Source organism: Aquarana catesbeiana, linkage group LG02, assembly GCF_042186555.1.
Source record: "Aquarana catesbeiana isolate 2022-GZ linkage group LG02, ASM4218655v1, whole genome shotgun sequence".
Classification (NCBI taxonomy): domain Eukaryota; kingdom Metazoa; phylum Chordata; class Amphibia; order Anura; family Ranidae; genus Aquarana; species Aquarana catesbeiana.
The window spans coordinates 812,883,922-812,895,802 of record NC_133325.1 but is presented as its reverse complement, the minus strand read 5'-3'; the positions used below and the strand labels follow the sequence as shown (position 1 = coordinate 812,895,802).

At 47.2% G+C, this 11,881-nt stretch overlaps 1 protein-coding gene across 4 annotated transcripts in view; it reads right to left on the bottom strand.

Moving 5' to 3' along the window:
- Positions 1-5,496: 5,496 nt before the first annotated feature.
- Positions 5,497-11,881, bottom strand: part of LOC141129525 (vang-like protein 1) — a 53,867-nt gene continuing 47,482 nt past the window's right edge. For all 4 annotated transcript variants that reach the window (XM_073617611.1, XM_073617609.1, XM_073617610.1 and 1 more), the window contains 3 exons: positions 9,125-9,233; positions 7,079-7,304; positions 5,497-6,425 (listed from right to left, as the gene is read on the bottom strand). In XM_073617611.1, coding sequence (XP_073473712.1) covers positions 6,150-6,425; positions 7,079-7,304; positions 9,125-9,233 — 611 coding nt within the window. In that variant the 3' untranslated portion in view covers positions 5,497-6,149. The remainder of the gene's footprint in view (positions 6,426-7,078; positions 7,305-9,124; positions 9,234-11,881) is intronic.

The window sequence follows — 11,881 nt, the reverse complement described above, 5'->3', positions numbered from 1 at the left end:
GGATAGAAGACCAGTGAGGACAGTTCCATTGTGGACAGTATGGACAGGATAGAAGACCAGTAAGGACAGTCCCATTGTGGGCAGTATGGACAGGATAGAAGACCAGTAAGGACAGTCCCATTGTGGGCAGTATGGACAGGATAGAAGACCAGTAAGGACAGTTCAACTGTGGGCAGTATAGACGGGATAGAAGACCAGTAAGGACAGTTCCATTGTGGACAGTATGGGCAGGATAGAAGACCAGTGAGGACAGTTCCATTGTGGACAGTATGGACAGGATAGAAGACCAGTAAGGACAGTCCCATTGTGGGCAGTATGGACAGGATAGAAGACCAGTAAGGACAATCTCATTGTGGACAGTATGGACAGGACAGAAGACCAGTAAGGACAGTTCCACTGTGGACAGTATAGACGGGGTAGATGACCAGTAAGGACAGTCCCATTGTGGACAGTATGGACAGGATAGAAGACCAGTAAGGACATTCCCATTGTGGGCAGTATGGACAGGATAGAAGACCAGTAAGGACAGTCCCATTGTGGACAGTATAGACAGGATAGGAGGCCAGCAAGGACAGTCCCATTGTGGGCAGTATGGACAGGATAGAAGACCAGTGAGGACAGTTCCACTGTTGAAAGTATAGACGGCATAGAAGACCAGTAAGAACAGTCCCATTGTGGACAGTATGGACAGGATAGAAGACCAGTAAGGACAGTCCCATTGTGGGCAGTATGGACAGGATAGAAGACCAGTAAGGACAGTTCAACTGTGGGCAGTATAGACGGGATAGAAGACCAGTGAGGACAGTTCCATTGTGGACAGTATGGGCAGGATAGAAGACCAGTAAGGACAGTTCCACTGTGGACAGTATGGACAGGATAGAAGACCAGTGAGGACAGTTCCATTGTGGACAGTATGGACAGGATAGAAGACCAGTAAGGACAGTCCCATTGTGGGCAGTATGGACAGGATAGAAGACCAGTGAGCACAGTTCCATTGTGGACAGTATAGATGGCATAGAAGACCAGTAAGGACAGTCCCATTGTGGGCAGCATGGACAGGATAGAAGACCAGTGAGGACAGTTCCATTGTGGACAGTATAGATGGCATAGAAGACCAGTAAGGACAGTCCCATTGTGGACAGTATGGATAGGCTAGCAGACCAGTAAGGACAGTCCCATTGTGGGCAGTATGGACAGGATAGAAGACCAGTAAGGACAGTTCCACTGTGGACAGTATGGACAGGATAGAAGACCAGTGAGGACAGTTCCATTGTGGACAGTATAGATGGCATAGAAGACCAGTAAGGGCAGTTCCACTGTGGACAGTGTGTACAGGATAGAAGAGCAATAAGAACAGTCCTATTGTGGACAGTATAGACAGGATAGAAGAACAGTAAGGACAGTCCCATTGTGGACAGTATGGACAGGATAGAAGACCAGTAAGGACAGTCCCATTGTGGACAATATGGACGGGATAGGAGACCAGTAAGGACAGTTCTATTGTGGGAAGTATGGGCAGTTCCACTGTGGACAGTATGGACAGGATAGAAGACCAGTAAGGACAGTTCCACTGTGGACAGTATGGACAGGATAGAAGACCAGTAAGGACAGTCCCATTGTGGGCAGTATGGACAGGATAGAAGACCAGTAAGGACAGTCCCATTGTGGGCAGTATGGACAGGATAGAAGACCAGTAAGGACAGTCCCATTGTGGGCAGTATGGACAGGATAGAAGACCAGTAAGGACAGTCCCATTGTGGACAGTATGGACAGGATAGAAGACCAGTAAGGACAGTTCCACTGTGGACAGTGTGTACAGGATATAAGAGCAGTAAGAACAGTCCTATTGTGGACAGAATAGACAGGATAGAAGACCAGTAAGGACAGTCCCATTGTGGACAGTATAGGCAGCATAGAGGACCAGTTAAGACAGTCCCATTGTGGACAGTATAGGCAGCATAGAAGACCAGTAAGGACAGTCCCATTGTGGGCAGTATGGGCAGGATAGAAGACCAGTTAGGACAGTTCCACTGTGGACAGTATGGACAGGATAGAAGACCAGTAAGGACAGTTCCACTGTGGACAGTATGGGCAGGATAGAAGACTAGTAAGGACAGTCCCATTGTGGACAGTATGGACAGGATAGAAGACCAGTAAGGACAGTCCCATTGTGGACAGTATGGACAGGATAGAAGACCAGTAAGGACAGTTCCACTGTGGACAGTATGGGCAGGATAGAAGACTAGTAAGGACAGTCCCATTGTGGACAGTATGGACAGGATAGAAGACCAGTAAGGACAGTCCCATTGTGGGCAGTATGGACAGGAAAGAAGAAGAGTAAGGACAGTTCCGTTGTGGACAGTATAGATGGCATAGAAGACCAGTAAGGACAGTCCCATTGTGGGCAGTATGGACAGGATAGAAGACCAGTGAGGACAGTCCCATTGTGGGCAGTATGGACAGGATAGAAGACCAGTAAGGACAGTCCCATTGTGGACAGTATGGACAGGATAGAAGACTAGTAAGGACAGTCTCATTGTGGACAAAATGAACGGGATAGGAGACCAGTAAGGGCAGTTCCATTGTGGGCAGTATAGACAGGATAGAAGACCAGTGAGGACAGTCCTATTGCGGACAGAATGGACAGGATAGAAGACCAGTAAAGACAGTCCCATTGTGGGCAGTATGGATGGGATAGAACATCACTAAAGACAGTCCCGTTGTGGATAGTATGGACGGAATAGAAGACCAGTAAGGACAATCCCATTGTCGGCAGTATGGACAGAATAAAAGACCAGTAAGGACAGTTCCACTGTGGACTGTGTGTACAGGATAGAAGAGCAGTAAGAACAGTCCTATTGTGGACAGTATGGACAGGAAAGAAGACGAGTAAGGACAGTCCTATTGTGGACAGTATGGACAGGATAGAAGACCAGTAAAGATAGTCCTATTGTGGACAACATAGACAGGTAAGAGGACCAGTAAGGAGAGCCCCACTGGGGGCAGTATAAACAGGATATGGACGGAACTGAAGACCAGACATTTTCTCATGGTGATATTATCTCACTCAGCTTCTTATGTTGTGTTTTCTTTACCTCCTTCCTGCCTTGATGTGGTTTTATGTCCACTTTAGATCCTCTGGCAGACAGTGCTGGGTATTCTTGAAGGGTACTCACTGACCCATTGGCCACTCCCCGCAGTGTGAATTCAAAGTTGTGTGAAAGAAATAATGTAACATAAATCACAGACATCCCAAAATACAAATAGGGAATCTCATTTTTATTCATGTATTACACCTCATTGTTCAGAGGAGGGAGGAGGGGACAGCAGCTGTGGATGGGGACAAGGAGGTATAAGCTATAAATGGGGATGAGGGGACATTAGCTGTGTATGAGGATGAAAGTGCATTAGCCATGGATGGGGACAATGGGGACATCAGCTGTGTATAGAGTTGAGGGGACATCAGCTGTGAATGGGGGCAAGGGGACATGGGGATAAGGAGGCACCATCTTTAGATGGGGACAAGTGGGCATCATTTTTCAATGGGGACAAGGGAACATCAGCTATGGATGGGGATGAAGAAACATCAGCTGTGTATGGGGATGAGCGGACATCAGCTGTGTATGGGGATGAGGGAATATCAGCTGTGTATGGGGAGGAGGGGACATCAGTTGTGTATGGGGACGAGGGGACATCAGCTGTGTATGGGGATGAAGAAACATCAGCTGTGTATGGGGGCGAGTGGACATCAGTTGTGTATGGGGATGAGGGAATATCAGCTGTGTATGGGGAGGAGGGGACATCAGTTGTGTATGGGGATGAAGAAACATCAGCTGTGTATGGGGGCGAGTGGACATCAGTTGTGTATGGGGATGAGGGAATATCAGCTGTGTATGGGGAGGAGGGGACATCAGTTGTGTATGGGGACGAGGGGACATCAGCTGTGTATGGGGATGAAGAAACATCAGCTGTGTATGGGAGCGAGCGGACATCAGTTGTGTATGGGGATGAAGAAACATCAGCTGTGTATGGGGGCGAGCGGACATCAGCTGTATATGGGGATGAGGGAATATCAGCTGTGTATGGGGAGGAGGGGACATCAGTTGTGTATGGGGACGAGGGGACATCAGCTGTGTATGGGGATGAAGAAACATCAGCTGTGTATGGGGGCGAGCGGACATCAGTTGTGTATGGGGATGAGGGAATATCAGCTGTGTATGGGGAGGAGGGTACATCAGTTGTGTATGGGGACGAGGGGACATCAGCTGTGTATGGGGATGAAGAAACATCAGCTGTGTATGGGGGCGAGTGGACATCAGTTGTGTATGGATATGAGGGAATATCAGCTGTGTATGGGGAGGAGGGGACATCAGTTGTGTATGGGGACGAGGGGACATCAGCTGTGTATGGGGATGAAGAAACATCAGCTGTGTATGGGGGCGAGTGGACATCAGTTGTGTATGGGGATGAGGGAATATCAGCTGTGTATGGGGAGGAGGGGACATCAGTTGTGTATGGGGACGAGGGGACATCAGCTGTGTATGGGGATGAAGAAACATCAGCTGTGTATGGGAGCGAGCGGACATCAGTTGTGTATGGGGATGAAGAAACATCAGCTGTGTATGGGGACGAGCGGACATCAGCTGTGTATGGGGACGAGGGGACATCAGCTGTGTATGGGGATGAGGGGATATCAGCTGTGATTGGGCATGTAGGGCATTAGTTGTGAATGAGTGAATGTGGCTAAATGTATATATGCTGTGTATGAAGACAAGGGGTGAGGGAACATCAGCTGTATATGGGGACGGGAGGCATCAACTTTCGATGGGTACAATGGGGACAAGTGGTTATCAGCTGTGGATAGGGATAAGAGAATTTTAGCTGTGTATGGGGACGAGGGGATATCAGCTGAGGATGGGGACGAGGGGACATCAGCTGTGAAATATTAAAGGCAGATCCTACCATCAGTTCAGGAAGAGATTCTTCACAGTAAGAGTGAATAAGCTTTAGATTGCTTCACCGGGTGATGTACAAATGGCAAATGCAATGGTGGTATATATAACCAAAATGGTTTTCCTACAACAAGTATTCTCAGATTTCATGACCAATTGATAATACAGGGATATCTCCATCTGGAAAGGCTATCCAAATGCCCTTGAGGGGTCATAGGGACTTTTCTCTCTGGAAAGGTGGAATCTACCTGGGGGCCAGACACAGAATGATGGCAGTCTACCAGAGGGTCATGATGGCAGTCTACCAGAGGGTCATGATGGCAGTCTACCAGAGGGTCACGGTTACATAGTTAGCCAGGTTGAAAAAAGACAGTCCATTTAGTTCAACCAAAAAAAAATGATGGCTGTCTACTAGGGGGTCAGAACCAGAATGATGGCAGTCTATCAGGAGGTCAGACACAGAATGATGGCTGTCCAGCAGGGGCCACACAGAATGTGGGTCATCATGATGACATTAGTTCTGATATAACACAGACAGACACAATAAAGTATATCAATTTTATTGCATCTGTACATTATCGAGATCTCTCAAGATTCTGAATATTCCAAGTTCTTGTCGGCTTTTATAATACTGCGTTCGTGGTGATGTCACCGCTATCCATGACCCCACCATGCACAAGGTAATACAGCTTTCCATGACAGGTGATAGCGAATATACATCATTCCTATATATGTGCGAGATAGATGCGTCCTCAGATGTCAGCTAATACAATGTTAGAAGACATAAGTGCGCCCCCCTCGGGTTAGTGAGAGCGCTATATGTAGAGAACTTTGTACGTTACGTGTGCTTTGTACAACATATGTGTGCTGCGTTGGGGTTAGTGAGAGCGCTATGTGTATAGAACTTTGTATGTTACCTGATAAATATAAAGGTTATGTGCCGGAGGGGCAGCAGACCCCAATGCTCATACATTTAGCAGAGACACTCCTTTTCTTCCTGAGGCACCAGAGCCTGAAATATTGCCACTGCAGGCAACAGCGTACCTGCACTGAGGTCAATATACTGGCCCTTTGGATATATAGTTTATGTAACCTCACTGAAGCTGAAGAGTTTACAAAGCCTGGCAGGTAGGACAGGGTTACACCGGGACCCCCGACCCCCAAGCCTTTCATATAGCGAATATACATCCTGTGCATTCAAGCTGGGGAGATGGTGGACATGTCCAGGACAGGAGGGTAGAGTCTCACCACAAAACGATGGGAGTTGGGGGGGACGAAGCTCTCGCTCAGCGTCAGTCTGGGGATCCGACTCACACTGACCACCAGCTGAGTGTCTCCTCCCCGCAGGCAGAAGGTGAGAGAGGAGTGCAGGGTCCCAGTGACCGACTCCTCACTCAACAGTGTCCACTGATCCACGTTGACCCCAGAATACTGGCAGGTGGGCCCCGGCCGCAGGTACTGCTCCAGGAAGGCCTGTGGGGGAGAGAGATAGGTGATATCAGGAGATGTCACAGAATAGACTGAGATCATTGACTGTACACCCCAAAACTCATCTCTGTACCCAGAATCCTCAAAAAATACAACCAAACCGCAAACAATTGCTAAAAGTGTCATAAGACTCCATGGGGTTTATTTACTAAGGTTGGAGAGTGAAAAATCAGGCTCATTTCTGCATAGAAACCAGTCAGCTCCCAGGTTTTATTGCCAGAGCTTAATAAAACAAGCTGAGGTTAGAAGCTGATTGGCTACCATGCACAGCTGCACCAGATTATGAGTGTGCCAGTTTTAGTAAATCTATCCCCATGTGTCCCTCCCACAAAAGAGAACCTACCTACACCTACCTCCGTCCTTCCCATAATCCTCCCTTACTGAAAACATGGAGGTGTGGTCCTCAGGTTCCTCTAACTGGTCATGTGCTCTGGATTTCCTGCATCTAGTGGAGGATCCCAGCTGGATCAGTAGGCACCACTGATGTTCCCAACTGAGGGAAATCCTGATAGTATGACCCGTAGGGGACACTGGAGGACTGGAGATGGCACTGACTCCACCCATAATATCTGATCTCAGCTGACTGGAAGCGATCAGAGCTCTGTAGAGTATATTGTAGGCCCAGAGAGCTAGAGTACCTGAGCGGACATATTGTGGGTAAGACACTGGCTGAGATGGTGGATGATGGCCTCCATGCTGTACAGATGGGCCTGCCGTGTCGTGCGGAGGTATCGTTGCAGGCTCTGTGCGACAAGGGGGAAGATGCTCTGGGCGGCCTCTCTTGGTGGTAAAGCTTGTGAAGATTTTGTGCCGTCATCCAAGAGATTCACCTGTGAGAAGGCGCGATGCACCGCGACCACCAGCCTGCCGACACATGCAAAGAAACCAACAATTTATCACCGAACGTAAAAATCACGCAGCGTATCATCTACAGATCTACAATACATGGATATCCTTCAGGAGAACCATCGTCACCGACTCCTATATATTTCCCAGAATCCCTTACTGCTGGAAAAATGGTGCTGTACTGAGTAGTCATATGGCTAACCTACAGACAGATCATCATGGTCACCCCCCCCCCCCCCCCCTATGTATTTCCCATAATCCTTTGTTACTGGAAACATGGCATTGACCTGAGTAGTCATATGACTATCTTACAGAAGGACCACCATGGGTGACCCTATGGGGTTGATCTACTAAAGGCAAATAGACTATGCAGTTGCTCCAGAGCTTAGTAACTGAGCAGAAGCTCTGCTGACTTCCTTCATCCAGTCATGTGTAAGCAAAAATGCTATTTTTATTTATTTATTTCTGGCAAGTTAATGGGTATTCTTTGCAAAGTAAAGCTTTACCTCATTTACTAAGCTCTGGGGCAACTGCAGTCTATTTGCTTTTAGTAAAGCAACCCCAATGTATTTCCCATATTCTCCTGTTACTGGAAAAATGGTACTGCACTGAGTCATCACATGACTATCCTACAGAAGGGCCATCATGGGTGACCCTATGTATTTCCCATAATCCTGTATTACTGGAAACATGGCACCGTGCAGAGAATTCACATGACTATCCTACAGAAGGTCCATCATGGGCGTCCTCTTTGTATTTCCCAGAATTCCTTGTTACTTGAAACATGGCACTGAGCTGAGTTATCGCATGATTTTTCTACAGAAGGACCATCATATCATGTGTGACTCCATGTATTTCCCATAATCCCTTTTTAATGGAAGCATGGCACTGAGTTGAGTAGTCACATGACTATCCTACAGAAGAACCATCATAAGTGACCCTATGTACATATTTCCAATAATCCCCTGTTATTGGAAACATGGCACAGAGCTGAGTAATTACATGACTATCCTACAGAAGAACCATCATGGGTGACTCTATGTATTTCCTATAATCCCTTTTTACTGGAAACATGGCACTGAGTTGAGTAGTCACATGACTATCCTACAGAAGAACCATCATGAGTGACCCTATGTACATATTTCCAATAATCCCCTGTTATTGGAAACACGGCACAGAGCTGAGTAATTACATGACTATCCTACAGAAGAACCATCATGGGTGACTATGTATTTCCCATAATCCCTTTTTACTGGAAACATGGCACTGAGCTGAGCAGTAACATGGCTATTCTACAGAAGGACCAGCATGGGTGACCCTATGTATTGCCAATAATCCTGTGTTACTGAGAACATGATGCTGTGCTGACTAGTCGCATGGCTATTCTACAGAAGGTTCATCATGGACATCCACTATGTATTTCCCACAACCTCTTGCCACTGAATACATGGCACTGTGCTGATCAATCCAATGATGGACCAGCAGGGCCTTTCCCATAATGTCTTCTTACTGAGAACATGGCACTGAGCTGAGTAGTCACATGACTTTTCTACAGAAGGACAACCATGGGTGTATTTCCCATAATCCCTTTTTACTGGAAACATGGAGCTGCGCTAAACAGTCACATGGCTATCCTACAGACGGACCAGCATGGCCTTTCCCATGATCCCCTGTTACTGGAAATATGGTGTTGTGCTGAGTAGTCACATGACTATCCTAAAGACGGACCAGCATGGCCTTTCCCATGATCCCCTGTTACAGGGAACAATGATAGGGATGACTGTGCAGATCTTTACAGTGCCACACTCTCCATGTGAGAAGGTTGTACCATATGTCACCTGGCGTGGCGTCTGCGTATTTTGCGCTCATATTCTATGTCTTCATAGTAGCGGTCCTTGTAGTTGGAGTTGGTGAGCTGTGATTGGCTGGCTGTGCTGTGTCCCAGGCCTGGGGAAAGTTAAAATAAGTCAGTGTCTGCATACATGAACTTAGTACATATCAAAACCCTCCAAATTAGAATAGCAGACACGACATCAAGGGGTTTGCATTCAGCACAGTCATATTATCCGCTCTCTTCTATCCTTCACATCACTGGAAGTGTTCTGGGTGAGTTAAGAACCTTTTTTTATTGGCCAAAAACAGAGCTTTTTGGTCATGAACTGCTATATCAGTTGCACTGTTGGTCTGAGGGATGTGAAGCATGGAATAGATGAAGATGGTTGTGGTGAATACGAATCCCTTGAGCCTTTTCATAGACCAAATCCAACACGGCAAAAATGGCGGCTGCTCTGATGATTGTACCTTTAAGACCTTGTCACCAAACCATTCATTTTAACAATGACCTCCATATAGGATTATACGGTGACTAGCCATTGTGATGTCCCACCTGATATTGAGTAGGTCCCCCTTTTGTCCTAACCTGTCGAGACATGGACACCACTAGACCTCTGAAGGTATGCTGTGGTATCTGCACCAAGCACTGGCAGATCCTTTGGTTCCTGTAAGTTGTGAGGTCAGGCCTCCATGGATCGGACTTTTTCCAGCACATCCCACAGATGCTCAATTGGATTGAGATCTGGAAAATCTGGAGGTCAAGTCAACAGCTTGAACCTGTTGTGCTCCTCAAACCATTCCTGAACCATTTTTGCAGTGTGGCAGAGTGCATTATCCTGCAGAAAAAGGCCACTGCCAGCAGGGAATACGGTTTTCATGAAGGAGTGTACTTTGTCACCAACAATGTTTAGGTAGGTGCTTCGTGCCCAGTAACATCCGCATGAATGGAAGGAGCCAAGGATTCCCAGAAGAACATTGGCAAAAGCATCACACTGCCTCCGCCAGCTTGTCTTCTTTTTATACTGCATCCTGGTGCCATCTCTTCCCCAGGTAAGCGACGCTCCCGGTCATTCACATGATGGAAAAGAAAATGTGATCCGTCAGACCAGGCCACCTTCTTCCATTGCTCTGTGCTCCAGTTCTGTAGCCACCAGTAGCAGATTCTTTAAATCCTATAAGTAGTGAGGTGGGGTCTCCATGGATTGGACTTTTTTCCAGCACATCCCACAGATGCTCGACTGGATTCAGATCTAGAGAATTTGGAGGCCAAGTCAACTCCTCAGACTCGTTGTCGTGTTACTCAAACCATTCTTGAATTCATCAGACTAGGCCACCTTCTTCCAATGCTCCGTGCCCCAGTTCTGATGTGCGCGTGCCCATTGGAGGCACATTCGGATGGGGACATGGGACTGCATGGGCACCCTGATCTGTCTGCGGCTACACAGCCCCATACACAAAAAACTGCAAGAAACATTTTTTTCTGCTTTCAACACATCAACTTCAGGGACAACATGTTCACTTGCTGCCTAATACATCCCACCCACTTTCAGATGCCATTGTAATAAGGTAATCAATGTTATTACTTAACTTCTCAGTAGTCATAAAGTTATGGCTGATCGCTGTATATACTAAATTTAATGTATTGTTTTCATGTTATCCTCCCTTTTGAAGACATCCAAAACCCTGAGCCTGCTGCTGAGTGACGCCATCTTGGATGTAATGTCAGAAGACCCAGCAGACTCAGAAACTGTCACTCTAGTATTTCCCTTCACTCTTTCCCTTGCATCCACATAAATAGTTATGTAGGGAGGTGAGGGGGTGGAGGAGCTGGGCCAGCACAAGCAATAATTACACACTCCCATACTTACCAACATATTATTCACCCCCACCCATGGCCCACATTTTACATGCTTACTTTTCGGGTGGCCATGCCCAGTCCACGGCCGCTTTCTTACATGGTACCCTAAATATACATAGAGTACCCACTCACAGCCATGGTCCAATCATTTAATACCTTGCTCAGTAACTGAAATAAAAGTGATGCTGTGATTCCCGAGACACAGACAGAGGTCTAGGATGTGGAACTGTCCCAGGAATTCCAGGACAGTTGGCATCTATCCAGCTTCACACAGCTTCAATCTTTACTTTCATTCCACATTTTGATCTGTTAGATCCTTTTTATGCTGACTATCTGGACTGAGTGCTGGGGAGTCTTTCTATGGCTTAGTATACTGTTCTTCCCTTCCTGGGCTAGTTATTCTGTAGGGTCCCTGCCTTAAGCTGAAGTGTCGTTAGTCCCGATTTAGATTTGGCCACCAGGCTATAGCCGGTCTGAGCCTTGTTTATGTCATCTCGGTTTGCTGGGTTTCTCCTAAGCCCAAGGGCATGGATTCTTTTTTCCAGCTTCTAATGAGTGTTCTACAGTGAGCAGATACTGTACGATGAAGATGATACACACTTGGGACACCTTATAGAAGGGTCCTTCCCCCCTGGGCCTGCTGCCTGGAGAGGATGTGTGTGGTGGAAGGTCCTTCTCTCCTGGGCCTGATGCCTGGGGAAGGTACGACTCTAGAGTGGTCCAATTCATGCTTCTAAGCCTTCTAATGTTTCTAAGGCCTGCTTCCTGGAGAAGGTGTGTGTGGTATAAGGCCTGCTGCCTAGAGAGGATGCGAGTGGTAGAAGATCCTTGCCTCCAAGACCTGCTGCCTGTAGAAGATGTGAGTGGTGGGAGGTCCTTGTCTCCCAGGCCTGCTGCCTGGGGA